The 17,667-nt window shown below is 40.9% G+C and overlaps 1 protein-coding gene across 2 annotated transcripts in view; it reads left to right on the top strand.

Annotated features, from left to right (window-relative positions):
- Positions 1-16,680, top strand: part of LOC119738546 (scavenger receptor cysteine-rich domain-containing group B protein-like) — a 29,852-nt gene extending 13,172 nt beyond the window's left edge. Inside the window, exons 3-8 of one of the 2 annotated variants that reach the window (XM_038213454.1) lie at positions 7,936-8,049; positions 10,595-10,797; positions 12,797-12,938; positions 14,005-14,331; positions 15,431-15,739; positions 16,235-16,680. In XM_038213454.1, the coding sequence (XP_038069382.1) occupies positions 7,936-8,049; positions 10,595-10,797; positions 12,797-12,938; positions 14,005-14,331; positions 15,431-15,739; positions 16,235-16,260 (1,121 nt within the window). In that variant the 3' untranslated portion in view covers positions 16,261-16,680. Of the gene's footprint in view, positions 1-863; positions 1,173-1,662; positions 2,106-7,935; positions 8,050-10,594; positions 10,798-12,796; positions 12,939-14,004; positions 14,332-15,430; positions 15,740-16,234 lie in introns of those variants that run through there. The other variant, XM_038213455.1, reaches the window with a different exon arrangement.
- The last annotated feature ends 987 nt before the right edge of the window (positions 16,681-17,667 follow it).

Raw genomic sequence — 17,667 nt, 5'->3', positions numbered from 1 at the left:
GAACTTGTTGAACAAAATCGGGATTTTTTGAACGAATTATTTGATATTTTTTACGGATAAGGTATTTATGAATGGGAATAAATATGTGCTCGGTCGGTATTTATCACTCTGTTTAATACCGCTTATAGTCTGGGTGCTGATAATTACCCTCGCCTCCGGCTCGGGTAATTATCAGCACCCAGACTCTAAGCGGTATTAAACGAGTGATAAAAACCTCCGGAGCACACATTTATTCCCTTATTAAATACCAGTACTCATCCCCGAAATACATACTTCAAACAAAAGCCTTTCCCAAAAAAGTGAAGAAATTAACTGAGCAAAGAAATCTCTGAACTCCAATAAAACATTTGAAAGAATTGTTATTATTTACACCCCCACAAAATAGCTTTTCCCGACAAAGCATAGGAATCGCCTCCCAATGCTGATTATTTGGACCATAGATTAAATGGCCACCTTGAGTTGCTCAGTATAGCGTACGATTAACTCTTTCACAAATAGAGTTGTGAGGGTGGGTTACCTATCCGTCCTTTCTTCATTACGCCACTCCACGATGAAGGTGGCAGACTGTGACTCGTCATTGTTTTTTTTATTTTAATTGAACAACGAAATTGACTGGAGCGGAGTTTGAACATGCGACCTCCGTGTTGCCGTTTCGGTGCTCTACCAACTGAGCTATCCAGCCCTATGTTGGCAGTTCTCCATTTGTCATTTATTTTGTTCAGGGGCGCTATAGTCAGAAGCCATCGTCCAATGTCACGATGCTAGCAACATTAGCAATTCTGCAAACCTAGTCAGCTTCCCTTTATGGTTTATTCGAATATTTTGTTTTAATTGAGACAATGTCTTTATTGTTAAATGATCAGATGTGGTTCGGTTGGTCGGCGGATCCCGCACCAGCGGCCGAGTGGAGATATACCGTGGCGGCAGCTGGGGAACCATCTGCGATAGTAATTGGAACGTCACCAATGCGGGGATTGTCTGCCGACAGCTCGGTTTCTCAGGCGCACTGGAGGCGAAGTCGGCTGCCCACTTCGGGCAGGGTAGCGGACCCGTCCATTTGGACGGCGTGGCGTGTGAAGGCTCCGAAGAGAAAATTACCGACTGTCCTTCCCACTGCTGGGAAGAGACAAGTTGTAGCCACTCACACGATGCTGGAGTGATCTGTAGTGAGGGTAAGCGAACAATGAGGGCAGTGTAACGAAACCCACACCACCTTGTCAAGGATTCAAATCATCATAGAAAATACTCTGCGTATTCCTATCATTAGAAAGATGGACATGTTCTTGCGTCATGCAAGAACTAACACTCCATCCAATTTGATAGTCAAAACTATCATTGTGCATTCATCCGAATGAATAAAAGCTCGAATAGTACAAATGTGTGTTCAAGTTATTGGTGGCCTAGCAATAATCGGTTGCTGCCTTCAATATTTGCATGGGTTTCTTGAAAAAGTCCAGATTGTTTATTTCATTTACGTCTGCGCATCTGGAAAATCGTTCAGAAAGAATATTTTATTGACTTCTGTGCTACGGCCTCATGATTGTAGATCAAGGTTTCTGTTAGGACTCAAGTTTTTTTTATTGAAAATTGTTTTGATTTTTTCAGTAATTTTCAACAACCTTAGTTGCAAAGTTTTTGTTTCTCGATTTTGTATTACTGCAGAAAACCCCGTAACAACCAACAAGTGACGAAAGCTAAGCAATCAGGAGGGATAGGGCACCATACATCATCATACACACTCATGTCCTTGCAAAGGGACACTATTTCTTCCATGGTATTTCGGACCATCAAAGCGCCCCTCGTGAACTGCTGGTCGACTTCTTCTATAGTCACGTGACTGGCCTGGGCATATAACCCGTGCATGCTGTAAAAAAATATATGGAGAGTGGTAACTCGCTTCTCTTGGCATTGTACAGTATATTAGCGACTGCGCAATCTATGACACCAGTCTTTGTTAGTGCATACTGGCTAGATGTAGTTTTGAATCAGAGGCAGAAGCTTTCTTGTTGTCAATGTATGTTTGTGTGCAGCATATACAATACGCATAATAAGCATGCAACAATCATAGTGGCTTTGTTTGTTCGAAAAAAATATATATACAAAATGATAATAAGAAAACACCAAAAGACTAAACACAAAAAAACAAAAAACGGAACAGGAGTGGAATCGATAATCAATTATATTATTGAACTTGCATCCATTTTGTAAGCTACTCATAGTAGAATGAGTCCATTGATATAAATACGTTCAAATGAAATTGGGGAACAAAAAGTTAAAGTACAATGGATAAGCAGTGAGGGTGAAAATTGTTGACTTTCTTATACTCTGATACACCGATCAACTTTATTTGTTATTTCAGGAAAAGCTACGATGTTGCGTACGGGGTAGAATACGTGACGGTGAAGAAACTTTGTCAAATACTATGGTTGATAAACTTAATAATTGTTGTGTTATTGTGCCATGTATAACATTTGCCATAATCGTATGTTAGAATAAATCAGTCTTTTTAACTAGGAGTAATATTTTTTAGATTTTCAATTACTTTATAACTGCACTTGTTATAGACCTAGTACTTGATTATCATAATTCCAAAATAAAAAGAAAATTAATTAACTGGACACACTTAAGAGGCCTCCTTGCCTTGTCATAGTCGGACCCCCAGGTGGATTCTTATAATTGTTGGTTTTTTTTACGATTCATTACGTTCAAATGCTTGTCTTGTTTTATAATAGTGATTATTTACTTCCTTTTAATGCAATAAACGTACGTGAATACAGTATACAAATTGTGACTTTGGGGTCTCTATGAACTATTGAACTATTTGGGTCAGTGAGTGGGTCAGTAAGTGTGTTAGGTACAAGGAAGACCGTAGTCTGGCCCTCTGGGACCAGCAGAGTAATTTTTTGGGACCAAGGTGAGACTTATGCAAGTCTATTTCACAAGTGAGAGACAGTGAGTCAAGCACAAAGAAGATTGTAGGTTGACCCTCTGGGACTACAAAACGGACCAAAATTAATTGATTACCTTTTTTTTTTAAATCGGTTGCAATCCCAACCATGACCATCGCACAGAATTGCTTTTGATACCATATTCATTGACCCCTGATAAACGTTACATGAAAAGTCACCCAATGTCATGCCGATGGGGGGGGGGGGGACCCCAGCTCTGACTCACATTTTATGTTTTGCATAGAAATATATTATTAATAATGTACCCTCCCCCCCCCTACTCTGTGACTATATGCCGGTAATAATGTCCGCTTGTGCACAACATTCGGACTGAGCCAGCTGGGATACGGGGGTATCATCGCATTTAAACAGCGCCTCCATGGAAAGTTTACGGAGGCCAATAATGTGTCCAGAGGAAAAACCTGTCTACATTATAGCATTGATTTGCTGATGACCCCCCCCCCCCATTGGCAGTATATAACAAATCGTGATAATGGCGTGCCTGATACAAGCTATGCTTTCAAGGTTTTGCCACCTCTAGCCGCCTTTATATCCTGTTCAATACTTATATTATTTTCCATTTCTGTCATGAACAGGACATAAATGTGTTTGAATTGAATTGAATAAAGGGGGCAACTGATCTGGGGCCTACTTACTGCTCTGCAACCACATGTTGCTGCATTGTCACTGCCAGATATTTTTGATATATTGCCCAGAACATTTGAAGGTTAAGTCTGTTTTGGATGAACGTCTTGAACATGGATGTTAGTTACAGGCTCGTCAAACATGAGGGTAACTATGAACCAGAAAGCCAGTGTCAAAACATGTCCGTCATAGGGAAATGAATGTCTAGGCCGGGACTTGTTTTCGGCTCCGCCCTAGCTCCCTACGTGAGCAATTTAGTGCCTAATTGGTACTCTACACAGCAATGTCACTACCCGATGTTTAATATATTGCCCAGACAATGTCAAAGGTTAAGTCTGTTTTGGATGAACGTCTTGAACATGCATGTTAGTTACAGGCTCGTCAAACATGAGGGTAACTATGAACCAGAAAGCCAGTGTCAAAACATATCCGTCACAAGGAAATGAATGTTTGAAGCCGGGACTTGTTTTCGCCCTAGCTCCCTACGTGAGCAATTTGGTGCATTGGTACTCTACACAGCAATGTCACTACCAGATGTTTGAGATATTGCCCAGATAATGTCAGAGGTTAAGTCTATTTTGGAAGAACGTCTTGAACATGCATGTTCGTTACAGGATCGTCATACATAGGGTAACTGTGAGCCAGTGTCAAAACACATGCGTCACAAGGAAATGAATGTTAACCTTTTGCGAAAGATCCTTGAACTTTTTAGTTGCTGGCTCGTCTTAATGTGCGCGTTTGATCTATTGCAAGCTAACATGTGCGTCATAAGAAAATGAAGAAATGACTTCCAATGTTCGCCCATTTGACCTTGCCATATTGGTCCCGCCCAGTTCTGCCGCACATAAATGGATTATAATGTTGTATAACACATTGATAACTTTCCTTATTAGATTTTTCTGTAGTATATTTATTTAGTTTTAATGAAATTAGGTCGCAGGTTCAATCCTGCTCAAGTCAGTTTCTGTGTCCAACTTTGAAAAACCATTATGATTATAACAAAACGAATAGATTTCACTGTGTGACCAGATTTTTTTTAAAAGTTAAATCGTCCCTATAGTCAGGTTTCTATATGACTTACTTGTCATGGTGATTTTGTGCAACTGAGTGATAATAGATGAAACATATGTATTCGTAATCCAGTAGCGGATCTATAGGGGGTTGGGGCTTGCAATACCCCACCCTCCACCCCACCCCAACCGCTATAGCCGCTGACTAATGTTGATACTAGTAAAATGGGGTCAAAATAATGAATGGAATGCTTAAGTTACTGAACTGCCTTAGAATGCAGGATCGTAGATTTTAATATTGAGAAATCGTTCGACGTTCGCGGAATGTTAAAAAAGGGCACTTGTTGAGAAATGTCGGGGAAGGGGATGGTAAGTGCCACCGTAACCCCCCCCCCCCCCCCCGGATTCTACGCCCTCGTTTTAACCCAAGTCGGAAGTCACCGATATAGCTTCTCAGCAACACAAATAGACCCACGTAGACAACGTCTCGGGGGATTTGTGCCATGGAAGCCAGACGGATTATATATCTGCTCCGCTAACGGCACCTGTTAACCCCGACACATCATGCCCAGCACCATAATATATAAACCGATTTACCAACCTCCGTCGGTTCACACTCGGCTCCAGCTGATCTCTCTTGAAGACGTTTGTATTCCTAAACAATGTCTTTCTCTACATCAAATCTGCTGGTGTTGGCTGCCACGCTGATCGCCATCACTGCGCCCTCACGTAAGTGTGAAACTGAATTGAATTTTTCATTGTCAACTGTAATTTTACAGATTATTTTCTATTGTAAAAAAAAAATCAACAGCACATGGAAATCTGTACTGTAAGCAGGCAACTGATTTCCATAGCTGAAACTTCGTATGTCTGCGGTTTACAGTTACAAGCATCACGATCCCAGCACATAACGTGTGCACACGTAACAATAAATCCATTTTTTGGGGTTGGAAATTGAAAATAACTGGGACGGTACATTTTAAAAACATTGTCGTCATGTTAGTTTTCATTTCATAGTTTATTTGTATTGAATATAGTTTCGCTAGTTGATGCCTCATCACTTTACTACTGTATCCGTATAGTTATCGTACAATATAAACGAATCCACTGGATTCAGCGCTATCAGAATGCCCAAACCGTTGCCTGAAAACACGAGACGCATTTTGCGCCTATCATTAATTCTGTCTGTCAATGTTTATTCCAGTTAAAAAGAATAAAAATAAAGTATCCCAATTTCGACTTTGTATTTTAGAATTATGCTCGGCCCATCCTGTAGTGCAAGATGTGACGTCACAAGACCAGGCAAGCAGCTCAAGCACATCAGGTAAATAAGCACTTGAAACTGCTGATGTTTAATTGTAAAATGTAATGTATTGTTTGCACCCCTATGTTTGCCGTGTGGCGATCCGATGGTGTGTGTGTGTGGGGGGGGGGGACATAATTCTTTAAACGAAGGGACATCTGCGGTAAGATTTATTAACACTGTATGATAAATGGCACATTGTATCAAACTCTATCCAAAAAATTCATACCATCTTTACAAAATATGAAGCTATTCCATGTGGATGGAGATGGGGACAAAAGGAACTAAACAAGGGATATAGGCCATCTTGCATTATAAATAAAACATTAAATCTTATTACCAACAAGATAAGGCAAGCCTAGTAAAGATGAGCCGACAACGCATAGCATTCTGTTCAATCGATTCAAAATGGCTATGCACTGGAAGTCCCTTCATTCATGCGATGAGCACAATGGGCCAGATTTAGACCATTCATTGGTGTTACACGGTGTAAGGCCAAAAAAAAAAGTATTTGGTCTCTGGTCAGACCAAAGTTCCGGAATTGACGCGGGGACGTGGCTTTTTTTTTTTGGGGGGGGGGGGTCTTTTTCTTCAAGCTTGGATTGTACAGACAAGGTGGGGTACTATTTTGCTATTTGGTATCCTCATGTACATTGGTGTCCTCCATAATTTGCCTTGGTGCTCTCGATCATTTGCCTTGATGCAATTTCCCATTCCTTGGTGCACTTTGGTAACAAAAAATGAGGAGGTGAGGCAATAGAGGGCGCTGTTGGAGCTACCGCAGAACATTTTGGGGAAAAAAAAGATTGACGCGCATGATTAAAATCAACGCGCGCGCTGACCAGAGACCGACTTTTTTTTTGTTTTGGGCCTAATCCTACCTCAACATTTTTGGCCAAGGTGAGACTTAAGCGAGTCTAATTCACAAGCGACGGTCAGTCAGCCAGTCAGTCGATTGTCACCACTGCTCGTGTGACATTCTCTTACATCCCATTACACTCTAAGAGCCAATGTTATGGAACGTTCGAATGCAATCGTTGAGAATGCACCTTGTGTCCTGTATAACTTGTTTGTCAATGTTCATAGCATACTGCTATTTGCAAGGTTTTTTTATGCTATGTGCATTTCCATAATGAGCGAAACTATGATGCCTTTCAAGGTAGAAACTTCGATGTTTAAAACTGCTGCAGAAAAGAAAAGTTGCCAGATTGTTTTTTTTCGGGGGGGGGGGGGTTGTCGTAAATATTTGAAACATTAATTCAAGCAGCAAATGTGTGGGTCCGTAAATTGCACGAAAAACCCATAACGGCACTTTACACACGTTTTAAAGATGTAGTCCATCATTATTTTGTAATTTGTGCATTTTGTTCGTTTGAAGCAACAAAAGTGTTCAAAATCTAATGAAGGATACTGAACAACTAACCTGATGAAGTTTAATTAGCTCAGCTTCAGCTGTATGTTCCAAGAAAAACAGCATTCTAGGAACTCAATTTCAAATCAAGAGTTGCTGAATCATATTTTGAATTGTTTTGAATTGCAGCTATACGCGATGTCGCGCACTGATCCGACGAATTATAGCAACCGCGCGCGCCTGTGCGTCGTGCCAATGCTTTCGCGCGCTACGCCGCAAAACAAAACGAACTATACTAATTAAAATGTTTCTACGGTGCGTCTTAAGACGCACCGTTGGAAAGGCCTTCTTTGGTTGATTACTTCAAAATGATAGCTTGCCAGAAGGATTAATTCCACAGGGAGTTTAGTCCACTTACTATCTTTCAACCAAGTATGTTTTTCAACAATAATACGCCAGTTACTTTTTCGGATGACTGCAAATGATGGACTATAGCTTTAAACTAAAACATTTGTTTCGTGGTTTTCTTGCATTTTAGAGCAAGTTGCTCAAAATAATGTTTCAGTGTAAATTTCATGCCATGGTCCCTTAAAAAATCGCCCAAACATTTTTCATTGCAAGCAAAATAGGAATGAAAGAAACGATATCTTGTATCCGATATATTTTGTGTCATTTCAGGTCTTTCGTGTACGAGTTCTCCGCTGGGGATGACCAGTGGGGCCATCCCTGATTCCAGCCTGACGGCGTCAGGCTCACACGTCTCATATCCCCCAAGCAATGCCCGACTGAATGGTAAGTCTCATTGATTGCTACTCTCATTGCAATAGTCTGCAACTGTTGCTTACTTTGTTTTCCTTTTCGGGAGTTCAGACATAGGAAATGTATTTGCCCGATCCAGAAAATGTGCAACTAGAAACCTGTCTAAATTACAATTTAACCTTGTATTTTAGCAGTTGTATTAATTATGGATTACACTCTTGTTAAAAACCAGGATCATTCGCTTTACATGCGTTTTTTTTCGTTTCCAATAATAACACCACTCAAATTCTAACGAAGAATGTTCAAAAGTTAAACCTAAACTGTTGAAACCTATTGCGAAATTTATCGCGAAAACATTGAAAACCCATATGCACAATCGTTTGACCACGAAACACGATTTCGTCCATATTACTCTGCATTTCAAAAATCATGCAGTCAATTGACTGATCATTGGAAATTACCTAAATTTCTTGATTTCTTCGAAATGACAGCAGGCCAGACGAACTAATTTCACAGATTGGTTGGTACCCTACGATCTTTAATCCAAGTAAGCTTTTTGATAATATTTCGGTAGGTTACTTTTGTACGGAGCTCTAGACTTGTCATCCGACTTGTTGACATTCTGACATATTTTATCTTAGGAATATTACAGGAAACATGCCGACATCCTGAAAGTCACAGGATGACGGCATCCTAAGACTAGTTGATGTCGACATCCAGAGATACTTCACGTCAGAATGCATTTTGAGGGTGGATGTCGTCATCCTATTTTCAGGATGTCGTCATGCAATGACAATTTATCTCAGGATGTCGTCATCTTGCCTGTAATATGTCGTCATCGAGCGATAAAATATCTCAGGATCTCAACAAGTCGGATGACAAAATTCTAGAGCTCCGTACTTTTGGGATAAATACCATGCGTTTAACCCGTAAATGTCGTTTTCTTTGAGTTCTAAATATAAAAAGAGGTCAATTAACAAAAAAAAATCCATGGATTCTGGATAATCTCCGGAAGTCAGCTCATTTTGTTTTCAATATTTTATTTGAACTATTGCTGCACCCTGTACTCCTGGAAAGCTTGAATAATCTGAAACTGTTCTTGAAATTGAGAGAAAGATGCATGGAAGTGATTCAGTGCGAGCACGCCACGCCGCATGTATATGACAATTTCCCGTTACATGAAAGCAGCAAAACTCATGCTACAGTCTGACCGCATAGGCCCCTATCCTGTGTTCACGTGCTTATGTAAATCCCATCGACTTAGGGAATTACATCTCACATTTTTTTTCGGCCAGGGATGGGCGATAGGGTTGTCGCCAGAGTAGTCAATGCATTCACCATAAACTTGACCAAAAATCGATTCTATCACTCTGTCCGTGTTACGATTGATATTTTTACTTGTTTTGTATTAAACATTACACTAGTGTTCTCATGCCCCAGCTGGGGAAAAACAAAAAAACGTCACTGGTTTACTGTCATTAAAACAAAATCAACATCACTTACTCAAGTCTCTGGCGTGAATTCCTGTCACTGATTCTCCAGGCTCCGCAAAAAACAGAACAGTATGCATAACTGTGATTATAAACGACCTCCAAATGGCAATGATGCAATTTGGTACTAGAAGTTGCGCCAGTACACAGGCCTTGATGTGATGGCTGTAGCAAGTCATTCCTAATCTGGATGACTGAGTAATCTTTCTTTATCCTGGGGAATTCAGATGTGAATTGTTACATGTTAAAGAAATGAAAAGTAGAAACCCAAAACATTGATTTCACAAACATAATAGGCCTAATTACTGAACTGGACACCACATTACACTAGAGGGCGCTCTTCAGGAAATATATCAATATGTATACTCGCGCTTACATCAAAACGGTGCCACGTTATACTAGGAGGCGTTCTTCAGAATATAATATCAATATGTTTACTCGCACTTATATGAAAACGGCGCATTTAAAAAGCTTTTGTATTTTGTTTCTCCACTTTCAGTGCTATTGAATACATTTTGGTTGTTGGGATGTTCGACAAATACCTCGACATCCGCATATTTTTTTCTCATAACGGACAAGAGGGTTGATGATTCAATAGGCCATCCCCCCCCCCGGTCAAAAAGTGGGAGGATATATACCCCCCCCCCCCCAGGATTTACGCCCCTTCTGAAATTTTCTCCGATCAAACAATGGAAATTTGATGCCAGGACAGATAAACCTGATTATTTATCTCTGCAAGTAAAATCACTTTGTATGTTTTCCTCTATGAAAATCATGTCTCATCGCTAATTATGAAGCGTTCAAGAATCGTGTAGGCCTTGCGAGCAGCCACCGGCAAAACCTCATTCTCCTCATTTAACGTGTAACAACGGACACTTGGGGTCCTTCATAATAAACAAAGAGTTACTCAATTATTCAGAACAGGAATGACATCAAAATAATCAAAGCCTGTGTACTGGCGTAACTTACAATACTAATTTTTTGCTATAATCACAGTTTTCGTAACGGTTGTATTTCTATTACGGAAACCCTGTAGGATTTGGTTCTACATATTTGAATGCCATGGTGTTTTGTTGTATTCCCCACAGGTACTGGTTGGTGGGTATGCCCGTTTGGAAAGCGCGAGGGTCAATGGATCCAGGTAGACCTCGGTCAGTACACGGCCATCACGGGGGTCATCGTACAGGGATATCCGGGAGGCTATTATATCCGAACCTTTGCTGTAAACTCCAGTAATACCGGCGAGTCCAATGATTGGCAGAAACTAACTGACAGAGGACAGACCGTACAGGTGAGCCTAGGATCCCGTGTGGATCTTGTTATAATAGCATTCTCTATAATCAGAAGCCAAATCGTATATGGAAGCCCGGTCGTGCCAAGAATAACACAAAAGAATAATGTTTTTTTTTAATTATAAAATGACGCAACAGTTTCGTCAATTAACGCATACATTTTGCTGGTTTTTGAAAAGTTAAGTAGGCGTTTGAAATATGCAACGACGATTGGAAGTTGAATCAACACGTTTGCGTCACCGTTTAATAATATGCATAACGATTAATAACAAACAACGTTAGGAAATGTTGCGTGAATACCGAGTGCTATGTCTTCACGATTTTGACAAACGTACACGGCACAGGTACTCCTACGTGTCAAAAAGTCCAACTTTGAATCGTATTCAACTATACTGTTTACCTGTGGAATTAAACCAAACTTTCAGATCATGTAAGCAAGGCGTGACAATTTTATGGAGCGAGTTTCAGCAATGACGTACAGCGCTGGAGACGGTGGTGGTAGGCGCGTGCTGCCGCCGAATGCTTCTGAAGGAATGTCAAGTCCCGCGCGCCTATCCGGACACGTAACGCACCTGCACCCTGGATGCTGGCACGTAAAAAGACTATAGCACGAGCGACGAAGCCGCGAGGTGGCTTCGCCACTCGACTGGTCTTTTTTCGTGCCAGAATCTGGGGCACCACCCCCCTTCCAGGTAGACACGCGCGCCTTGACTAAAGGCTACTCATGCCATTGCACACCTCCTCAATCCTTCAGAAGCCTTCAGTTGCAGCACGCGCCTTCCGCCACCGTCTGCAGCACTGTAACGACATGGAGGACGCCGAGTCCATAGTGGCAGATTCTGAAAGTATGGCATTTTAAGTCGCCTGCAATGCAACCATTACTACAATGGTGGCCCATCAGGGGACAATCGGATGATCTTTGACGTCACACAATCGGAACTCATAGATAACAGGTGAAAATCCGTAGCAATGGGATACTAAACTCTAAAAACTGTTTCGAACCATGTTTAGAAGCTCAATTCGCGATAAGCACTATCCATCAATGCTCTGTAGGGATCCACCTGAACCGCCTCCGCACAGGGTGGGGAAAGAGCCGCTCCTTCCTTAAGTGCTTGTGACGATGACACCTGCCGTAGTGGGTTACCACAGACCATAGAACACATCACGCAAGCCTGCCCAATCTTCAAGCCCCGGCCCTCACGGTCCCACCGGCCTGATTGAACTAGAGGAAGATACAGCCAAGTGGCTGCAAGAATTGGACATTCCCGTGTGATTTAGATATGGAAGCGTCGTACGAACGACGACGAATGCTCTAAACATGTTTAGTATGTAGACATGTTAGACACGTTTACAAACTGAGAGCAAGAAAGTGTTTAGAAAAGTGTTTAATTGATAAACATAGTTTCTGCAGTGTAGCCTGCATGTCCCCCGCCTCGGGATTCCCACCAATGCCCTCATTGTCAAGTCCTTGCATTGTTCATTATTTTTGCTGGTCCCAGAATGAACAGCCGATAGTCCTATTTTTACCTCACTGACTGACTGACTGTTACTTGTGAATTACACTTGCATAAGTCTCACTCACGCCCGCAACTGTGACTATACGATGACTACGTAGACACCTTAAACCAAGATTGATCTAGGACCAGCTTTACTAGCCTCGTTTAATACTGTTTCTTCACGCCTACAACTCAGGCTTGGAAGAGGAAGTGACATTAAACCAATTCCTTAAAAATTATATCAAGTGAGTTTGTTCCCACATCAAAAGTCATTCTGAAAAAGATCCTCGTTCTCCCAAGGTATCAGATCCATGTACATCCAAGGTATCAGATCCATATACACTGTTTGTTGTTGACATTCATGTTATATGGATATAGTGCCGCCAACAATTGTTTCGCATCTATATTGCATCGGGGCAGGTTTTTATATAGCAAAGAAGCCAGACGTAACGAAATCTCTGAATTACCGATAATTATGTGCATTTCGTTGTTGTTTTTCCAGTTGAATGGGCACAGTGGTAGTGGACCACCTTTGAATGTGACGTTCCCCGTGGTACTGATGGCAAGATTCCTCCGCATACTTCCACTCACATGGACTAGCCAAGATCATTATTATCTAAGATTCGAAGTGCTCGGATGTCGAGGTAACGTGGGCCAATTTAAAAATGCTAAATGACGTCACATGTAGAAAGGCGATGATACCACTTGTCAATTGGTGTAAATGTTACAAATAAATGGCGGGGTTAGATTTAAAGGTCTTGGTTAATTCTAACACTGTAATAACTAATTGCGAGCACTGACTTGCGATTCATGTTTTGATGAGCAGTTAAAGAACCCGGATGAAGTTGTATTAATACAATTTATATCTATAGTTATGTTGAACTCATTCAGTGTAACATTGATGCAGATGCAGGCCGAACGATCATGCTGGTATTCGACTGTTTTCTTTAAGATATTTCAGGTCGTCTACACTGTAAAAAGGTACGGTGTGAATATTTAACACCAGTGGTCCTACAAAGATACCATCGGTGTTAAATCTAACACCGTTGCTTTTGCATAGGGTCGGTTGCTTTGACCCACATAAAACCTGTGTCAGTATATATCCAGGTCATAGAAGTTGGAGGGTCGGGAGTTGGGATGATGGTATTTTGTCGGCTGATATCACTTGATGGGTGTGTTTATTCTTTCTTTTCTAATTGATGACACGTGTTGGTCCAGCTCTGTTTCATTCTGACAATACCCAGTACAAATCATACTAAACGACGGGTTGGATCACAAATTGGATAATGCCCTTCATATTGCAGATTGAGTGGGAGATCTGAGTTGAGTTCCCTGGATGTAAACATGAAAGAATTATCATTGTAACACAACAGGGATTGTCAGACAACAGTCATCATTGGAAGGGGGAATAAGTCTGGTTAGGCGATTTGAGCCATGAAATGGCACCTCGAGTTAGTGAAAAAAAAATAAACGAATGATATGTATTTACACAAGCATCTTTTGCGCGTTTTTGTGTTCAAATTATAGATACGATTATAGAGGCTGTCTTTCACAAACATTCTGTCAAGAAGTGAGCCTAATGAAAGAGTGTGAAACTTACAAGACTTATTGTTATCGAGAGTTAGACCTACGTTTTATTGTTGTTCAAATCGGAAGATACGTGTCATTCAAGAACTAATTTTGAAAGAAACTAATTCTCGATCTCAACAGTTACTAGCGGCATGATTCGATTGGTGGGCGGTGACGACAAATGGAGCGGCCAAGTGGAAATCTACCGCCATGATGCTTGGGGTGCAGTCTGCGATAGCAGTTGGGATATGAAGGACGCCACCACCGTTTGTCATCAGCTCGGCTTCATCGAGGCTCTGGAGGCTAAAACGGGGTTGTCCAGCCGAGAGAGTGACCGGCCGATCGTGATGAATCGAGTCGCCTGTACTGGAACTGAACGACGGCTGGCTGACTGTCCGTTTGTCTGTACCGGCTCTCAGCAATGCAGCAGCTCAACCGTAGCAGGAGTCGTTTGTAAACCAAGACCCGGTAAGAAATAACTCGTGTGTTATCAAATCATCCCCAGGTCTTTACGATATTTCAGCGTTCTCTGATGATAAAAATCACTTAAGGAGGTACTCCACCCTGAAACACATTCTTCAAACAAAGACCCTTAAGTGCAGGAAAAATATACTGATGAACTCAATGAAAAAAATCTGAAAAAAATTATTATCTCTTACACCTACAAAATAGACATTCCCGTCGAAAATAGGAATTCAAAACTTTCCTTGTGCCTCCCTTTAATAATGATGTGGACTATAGAGTTCCCCATGGTCTTCAACATATTATTTTTATTCTATTAATAAATTTACAACTTGTATGTTTTATTCCAACCAAATATGTTTCTTTTAACTATTCGGACGTCTGCAACCCTCTGAAGAAGAAAAACAGGTTTTGCTTTGGGCACAAACGGATCTACTTTGCGAGCAGACTGACTCCCGGTCCGTACATTATCGATACTAATAAGCCTCTGTGCTACTAATGACGTCACACTTTGTTTACATGTTCACTTTCCTATGGAGCCAGTGGGAGCCCACGGTCCACTAAGCACCATAGGATGTCATGTAAACAAAGTGTGACGTCATTAGTACAGAGGCTTATTGTGGGGCGGGGACCAGCCTATACCCACGAGAATAGAATTATTGTCTGGAAGCGAATAATTCGAAACTGTAAAGTAATAATTATTCAACAACTAAACGGGCTAATTTTTCGCTCAATGTTTCATTCAAAAGTGAATAACTTTCGTATTGCTATACAAAAAAATAGCATAAAACTTGTTAGGATAAAACTTGTTAATAGCACGGGGAACGATTCTTGAATATAGGCCAACTTGATGTCCTCAGTAGGCCTATGGGTTCTTTGGGACACTGTCACTGACAGACAGGTAATTTGATTTTGGTCGGTACGTGACATATTTTTATCAGCCTGTATTTCCAGCTGAAGAGGGGATTGGGAGGTCTACTAACCACGAGGGTGGGGCACGTATCCGCCCCTTCTTCATTATTACACCCTTCCACAGAGTAGGCGTCAGACGGTAACTCGTCTTGTTTTCTAAATTGAGATGATATCTTTATTGTGAAATGATCAGATGAGCTTCGGTTGGTCGGCGGATCTCGCACCAGCGGCCGAGTGGAGATATACCGTGGCGGCAGCTGGGGCACCATCTGTGATACAACTTGGAACCAGACTGATGCGGGGATCGTCTGCCGACAGCTCGGTTTTTCAGGCGCACTGGAGGCCAAGTCCGCTGCCCACTTCGGGCAAGGTAGCGGACCCGTCCATATGGACGGCGTGGCGTGCGAAGGCTCCGAAGAGAAAATTTCCGACTGTCCTTCCCACTGCTGGGAAGAGACAAGTTGTAGCCACTCTCACGATGCTGGAGTGATCTGCAGTGATGGTAAGCGAACAATGAGGGCAGTGTAACGAAACCTACACCACCTTGTCAATGATTCAAATCATCATAGAAAATATTCTGCGTATTCCTATTATTAGAAAGATGGACATGTTCTAGCGTCATACAAGAACTAACACTCCATCCAATTTGATAGTAAAAACTATCATAATGCATTCATCCGAATGAACAAAAGCTCGAATAGTACAAATGTATGTTCAAGTTATTGGTGGCCTAGCAATAATCGGTTGATGCCTTAATAAATATTTGCAGGGTTTCTTGAAAAAGTCCAGATTGTTTATTTCATTTACGTTTGTGCATCTGAAAAAATCGTTCAGAGAGAATATTTTATTGACTTCTGTGCTACGGCCTCATGATTGTAGATCAAGGTTTCTGTTTAGGACTCGAGGTTTTTTTTATTGAAAATTGTTTTGATTTTTCCAGTATTCTTCAACAACCTTAGATGCAAAGTTTTTGTTTCTCGATTTTGTATTACTGCAGAAAACACCGTAACAACCAACAAGTGACGAAAGCTAAGCAATCAGGAGGGATAGGGCACCATACATCATCATACACACTCATGTCCTTGCAAAGGGACACTATTTCTTCCATGGTATTTCGGACCATCAAAGCGCCCCTCGTGAACTGCTGGTCGACTTCTTCTATAGTCACGTGACTGGCCTGGACCTATAACCCGTGCATGCTGTAACAAAATATATGGAGAGTGGTAACTCGCTTCTCTTGGCATTGTACAGTATATTAATGACTGCGCAATCTATGAAACCAGTCTTTGTTAACAGTGCGTACTGGCTAGATGTAGTTTTGAGTCAGAGGCAGAAGCTTTCTTGTTGTCAATGTATGTTTGTGTGCAGCATATACAATACGCATAAAAAGCATGCAACAATCGTAGTGGCTTTGTTTGTTTTATTAAAAATAGATATATATATACAAAATGATAATAAGAAAACACCAAAAAACTACACAAAAGACCACCCAAAAACGGAACAGGAGTGAAATCGATAATCAATTATTATATTGCATCCATTTTGGACAATTTCAAAGTCAGCTACTCATAGTAGAATGAGTCCATTGATATAAATACGTTCAAATGAAATTGGGGAACGAAAAGTTAAAGCACAGTGGATAAGCAGTGAGGGTGAAAATTGTGGACTCTCTTATGCTCTGATACACCGATCAACTTTAATGGTTATTTCAGGAAAAGCTACGATGTTGCGTTCGAGGTAGAATACGTGACGGTGCAAAAACTTTGTCAAATACTGTGGTTGATAAACTTAATAATTGTTGTGTTATTGTGCCATGTATAATATTTGCCATAATCGTATGTTAGAATAAACCAGTCTTTTTATCTAGGAGTAATATTTACAAGATTTTCAATTACTTTATAACTGCTCTTGTTATAGACCTAGTACTTGATTATCATATTACCAAAATAAAAAGAAAAAATAATTAACTGGACACACATAAGAGGCCTCCTTGCCTTGTCAAAGTCGGACCCCCAGGTTGATTCTTATATTTTTTTTTTTTTTTTTTTACGATTCATTACGTTGAAATGCTTGTCTTGTTTTATAATAATGATAATTTACTTCCTTTTAATGCAATAAACGTACGTGAATACAGTATACAAATTGTGACTTTGGGGTCTCTATGAACTATTGAACTATTTGGGTCAGTCAGTGGGTCAGTCAGTGTGTTAGGTACAAAGAAGACCGTAGACTGGCCCTCTGGGACCAGCAGAGTAATTTTTGGGACCAAGGTGAGACCTATGCCAGTCTATTTCACAAGTGAGAGACAGTGAGTCAAGCACAAAGAAGATAGTAGGTTGGCCCCTTCGGGACTACAAAAAAAAAGGACCAAAATTAATTGATTACCATTTTTTTTAAAAAATCGGTTGCCCTCCCAACCATGACCACCGC

Source organism: Patiria miniata, unplaced genomic scaffold, assembly GCF_015706575.1.
Source record: "Patiria miniata isolate m_02_andy unplaced genomic scaffold, ASM1570657v1 HiC_scaffold_3, whole genome shotgun sequence".
Lineage (NCBI taxonomy): Eukaryota > Metazoa > Echinodermata > Asteroidea > Valvatida > Asterinidae > Patiria > Patiria miniata.
The sequence above is the reverse complement of the archived record's forward strand: the minus strand, read 5'-3'. Positions and strand labels throughout refer to the sequence as shown.